The sequence below is a fragment of the Montipora capricornis genome, chromosome 4, assembly GCF_036669925.1.
Source record: "Montipora capricornis isolate CH-2021 chromosome 4, ASM3666992v2, whole genome shotgun sequence".
Classification (NCBI taxonomy): domain Eukaryota; kingdom Metazoa; phylum Cnidaria; class Anthozoa; order Scleractinia; family Acroporidae; genus Montipora; species Montipora capricornis.
This window is the reverse complement of record NC_090886.1, coordinates 27,263,977-27,269,392: the sequence shown is the minus strand read 5'-3', so window position 1 is coordinate 27,269,392 and position 5,416 is coordinate 27,263,977. Positions and strand designations below refer to the sequence as shown.

Genomic DNA, 5,416 nt, shown 5'->3' with positions numbered 1-5,416 from the left:
ACACCAACAACAACAACAACAACAACAACACTTTATTCGCTCTTGTACAAGCTTAAACATATATAAATTTGAAAAGAGAAGAACTAGAATAATGCACAAATATTGAGTCTGGAGGTTAATTGACTGGGTAGTTTTCGAGTTAGCCCCCAGTTACTTTAAGTTACCTATAGCAAAAGATGGAGAACAGAATAAATAAATAAATAAATGTAAAACAGAAGAGTGGAAGATTTTAGGACAAAGTTTCAGAAAGTTGCTCTGTCAGCAGATAATGTTTTAATTTTGTAGTCGGATGTCGATGAAGTTTTATTCTTGTTATTCACACACACCGCCTGGTTGTGTGTGCTCTCTGCTTTTGCATAATGTGCTAACCTACTTATATATGCGTATGCGAAATGTAATATACAATAGGTGCTAATTTCGTGCCGCTATGTTACATGCATAATGTGCCAACCTACTTACATATGCGTATGCGAAATGCAATATACAATAGGTGCTAATTTGGTGCCGCTATGTTACAAATTTTTTTGAGAATTTGAAGGCATTTAGGTTTTTTAAGTCTACTGGGATATCATCCTAGAGACTCAGATCTTGCAAAGGCAACTGTTTGTTTTCCAGAGTTAGTTCGCTCTTTAGGTTTATATTAATTTTGTTTGGAAGCATATCTGCTATTATAGAATAGTTACGGTATTATAGTTATGGTATTATAGAATAGTTCCAGTAATAGTTCAAACTTGGTGAAAGAAGGTACTCCACAAATTGTTTTCTTGGACACTAAACTGTGTGTTATTTCTACGGATGAGTTATTTCAAGTGAATGCAGCTATTTTTTAAAAGTGGTTAAATTAATCGTTTTTTTTTCTTTGTTTAGGAATGAAACTCGATTTTTTTTTTCTCAACTGGAATTACAAAACAGTCATCTGTACTCTTTTTGGAAAGAGAAAATATTGATTTGTTTGCTTGTTTGTTTGGCTTTAAAATGTGAACAAGCAAGAAGTTTTCCGTAACTGTTTTTCGATGTACCTCGACAGTGACAAGAAAAGTTTGCCCTTATGTTATAACACGTAATTGCAATGAGTTCTCGTAAAAGTAAGGAGCAATATCACCAGCTTGTGTTTTCAGAAGTTTGTTCAGAGCACGTACAGGAAATTTCTTGGAGATCTTGTTTGAACTTTGTCCTTTTTTTGTCGATTCTGATCCTAAGACAAGCTGGCGTTTTTAAATGAAATACATCAAAATGTAAATGATCTCGTTTACAGAAATAAAGAGGAATAAAGTACATCAATAAAACTCTTTTTTATGACCTTGACACGACAAAGACGATCTGACACATCACGAGCTATCGTACATCTGTGATTTCTAATGATAGCATGATTCCTATTCGCTGGCTTTTGACAGTCGACTCTGAAATGGTTTCTTTTCCGTTCGCTTGCTGAGGATTTGTTTGTTCTCTTTTAAAACTCTTGTGATTCAGGAAAAAAATAATTGCCTAACTGGTGAATTCGACAGTAAATTTTGCTGGAAAAACCGACATCGCACTCATCCCTTCGTGATTCATGCGATATCGGTTTTTCGGGTGAAATTTAAGAAAATAGGCCTTATCACGGTTTTCACCGCCATTTTGACAGGTAGGCAAAGCGTAAAGACTTTGATGAGTTTATATAGGGATCCGATCTCAAATAATCTTCGTTAAACGCTAGTTCTGAAAAATTAATGAATTGAAAACTAAAGGTACAGGGCAAAAGATTATACAGACCAAATTTTAGGCACTAACCTTTTACAGATGTTGCCCGGCAACGTTTTCAATTTTTCCATGTATTTGTCTGTAATTTTTTCCCGCGAATTTTCGGTAAAAACTACAGACAAATGTATGGAAAAATTGAAAACGCTACCACGCAGCTTTTAACGAAGGCTAGTCCCTAAAAATTGGTCTGTATAATCCTTTACCCTGTACCTTCAGTTCGCGATTCATAATTTTTTTTAACGAAAATTATTTGACATCGGATCCCCATATAAACACTACAAATTCTTTACGCTATGCATACCCGTCAAATGACGGTCAAAACCGTGATAAGGCCTATAACATAATTAAGCAATATCTGGAAAAACCAAAACGCAGACAATTCAAAAGATTTTTATTTTCACTAATCCTACAGCCAGCTTGGTTAAATCTATATAAATCTATAAATCCCGTGCTGTTACAAGTTTCTATTGGCAACATATCGCATTCATCAACCAATATCAATTCTGCATTAATTTTTAATGCCCGAGTGATAGCAATTTATTCTTTTCTCACATTCGAGACTTCCGTTCGAATGGCGATCACGAATTACTCTACGATAAATGAACACAAGAAAACTTTGACAGACTTTCTTTGCTCATCAGAATTGACACAAGGAATTAATGTCGAACTTCGATGGGCCGCAGCCCTTAACATTTTTCTTTCCATCACTGCATTTATTGGAAATGCCATCTTCTTAGTCGCTCTTAACAAGGTATCCTCGCTTCATGCACCGTCGAAACTCTTGTTTCGTACCTTGGCCACAACGGATCTTTGTGTTGGTATCTTCTCTCAGCCGCTGACTGCCGTCGCGTTGCTGCCCGAAGTTAAACAACATATTCACGTTTGCAGATATGTTAGTGCTATACGTTTTTTAACAGCTTACCCTTTGTGCATGGTATCCTTGCTTACGTCGACTGCTATAAACTTGGACAGATTATTTGCCTTGTCTTTGAGGCTAAAATACCGACAGTTTGTCACCCTGAAGAGGACATATGTTGTTGTAAGCGTCTTTTGCGTTGTGTCCGTGGTGTTTACGGCAATGTCGTTTGTGAGCAACACCGTGACGACCTGGTATGGGTTTATAGTGCTAGTTTTTTGTCTGGCAATATCGGCTTTCTCCTACGGAAAAATATTTTTTCTTTTGCGCGTTTATCAAAATCAAGTTGATTCTCGTGTTTTCTTTCAAAGGCAACCGCAGCAAACAGCTCCACTAAACACCGAACTTTACATAAAGACAGTTCACACTGTATTATGGGTGCAGTTGGCTTTGGCTGTTTGCTACACACCGTATTTCATCACAACGGTTATTATATCTCGTCGATTTAGTCAGCCCAGTGTGCGGCTTCTTGTTGTGTGGAGATATGTGGGAACTTTGCTTTATTTCAACTCCTCCTTAAACCCGATTTTTTACTACTGGAAGATGAGGACAGTGAAAAAAGCAATGAAAGAGACAGTTCAACGAGTTTGCTGCTCCTGCGGTTGTACCTGACGCAGCATGGAAACAGCTGTGTCGCAGCTGAATGATAAAGTTGGAGTCGATCATTTGGTATATTAGTTTTTGTCGAAAAAAGTTGTTATTTAACAATGCTACTAAATTCACTATATAGAGGTTAGCGGTCAACTAGCTTCAAGCCGGGAGATGTTTAGGATTCGACGCTTGAATTTCAAGTTGAGCTTGTTTATGATTCCTCAGCGAAAGCCCTCTTTAGAAAATTTAATCGTTTACGTAGCGCTGTGAATTGAAAGCAGGTGTCTCAGACTTGTGCAAACAAATCATCAGCCGATTTTATTGGTGAAACTTCCTTTTATTAGCGTAAACTTTATTTCATCACATTTTCGACGTTCTGGCGACACTTTCATTTTTACATTTTTGTTTTTCAAGATATGACTTCTTCTAATGTAAGGTTTGCCAAATATCAGCGCTGAACAGCATTTGTAAGTAGAGTAATAAACTCCTTGATTATTTTTAAATCTGGGATCATCGTTAATCGGCTTTTGAACAACCGGGCCGTGGAGTTTAAACTGCAGTTTCAGGGCCTGGACAAATGAGAAATGTTTGGCGTTTAAACAACATCAAATATTGTTTGTTGGCCAAAACATATTTGATCTAACTCAGATCTCACTCCACAAGCAAAGAACTTTGGGTCACAAATACGTAAAAAACACGTGGATACCAGCGGCTGAGCAAGTGTGGTACGCATTCAAGCGCCAAAAATGTTTGATACGGCTAGCCAAACGAACAAAACTTCGCCCATCAAACACGAGAAGAAAAGAAATTTTTTAAGTTGATTGATCGAATGTTTGATGACCTTCAAATTTTATCAAACACGATCAAACAGAACCAAACAAGCTGGCCAAACGGTAAAATGGTTGGTCACCAAACAATGTTTAATGCTGTTTAAACGCCAAACATTTCCCTTTTGACTAGGCCCTTACGCGCTATATCAAAGATTCGGCATCCATGCAGAGTTTGTCACCTCTTGTTATCCCAAATTCCAAGCGGAATACGGTGGCAGGTAAGGTGGTTTTCTCTAGCAAAGGCACTTGAGGAATTTCTTCCGTGAAATTCATTATACTACCATAGACAAGAAGGAACCATCATTCCTGATAATGGCCAAGAGGAACCAATGAAGACGAATTTTGTCTTCTTCTTTTTCCCTGTGCCCATAAATCGAGCGAGTGAGTGTGTTTGAATAATAAAATACCGGTCAATATGAACTTCGAGACGCAGTTTAAATTATGCATAAGGGCCTGTTTGTATGAGGCGAGCCATCCCGGTTAGGAGGGTCTGATCCGATAAAAGGGCAAAAATGTTAAAAAGGACGAATCCAGGCTGGTTTACTGGGATGAATTTCAGGAATTTACGTGCCTTGTAATCGTCAAAATCAAGTGATAACTGGTGAAATTTCTTGTTTTGGTTCGAAATGAAGCTTAATTCGTTTTAGCTCTGTACGGAATGGCATTTTAAACAAAAGATCCGAAAACAATCCTATGATCATGCAAATCTGGCTGCGTTTTTAAGGTAACCCAGCGTCATGAATTTTTTTTATCCCGGCAGTTTTTCAGTTGGACTTGCCGAGATCTCGGCAGCTCAGACCTGGATCTCGGCAATCGGGCAGCCCGCCTTCTCATATCAACAATCCTAACAGGGCTGGCTCACCTCATATAAATAGGCCGAGTGTATATCAACTCTAGTTATGGTTATCTCTAAACGGACATTATACAAGCACGGTAGCGTGTGTAAAGTTATTTTTAGAGGTAATTATGCCCTTCATGCGCCTCTTTTTGCTAACATCCATGCTAGCTATTTCCGCTGAACAAGCTTTCAAGTGTTTGGAATAATTGTTGACACAGCTATTGAGTTTCGTGCTATATACATGCTAACTGGAGACCTACAAAAAGCGGCCACCTGCCATGACTATAATGTTATTTTGTTGAATTCAAATAATGAAAAAAAAAAAATCGTACGCGAGTCCCAAGAATTGAAAGTCATTTTCACAGTGGTAAAGATCAATTACTCAAAGTTTATTGATAACACAGCTTCTTGTGATATTAAACAAAGAAATGCTAAAAACGAAATGGAAATTCAAAATGAATAAATCATGACATCACTTTCGAAATGTAGAATTCAAGAGCA

General features: G+C 37.6%; 1 protein-coding gene across 1 annotated transcript; it reads left to right on the top strand.

Annotated features, from left to right (window-relative positions):
* The first annotated feature begins 2,155 nt into the window (after nt 1–2,155).
* On the top strand, nt 2,156–3,750 carry LOC138045862 (adenosine receptor A3-like). Its single transcript, XM_068892494.1, has 2 exons — nt 2,156–2,850; nt 2,968–3,750. The coding sequence occupies exons 1-2, from the start codon at nt 2,312–2,314 to the stop codon at nt 3,266–3,268; spliced, it is 840 nt and encodes a 279-aa protein (XP_068748595.1). The 5' UTR covers nt 2,156–2,311; the 3' UTR covers nt 3,269–3,750.
* Nucleotides 3,751–5,416: the final 1,666 nt, after the last annotated feature.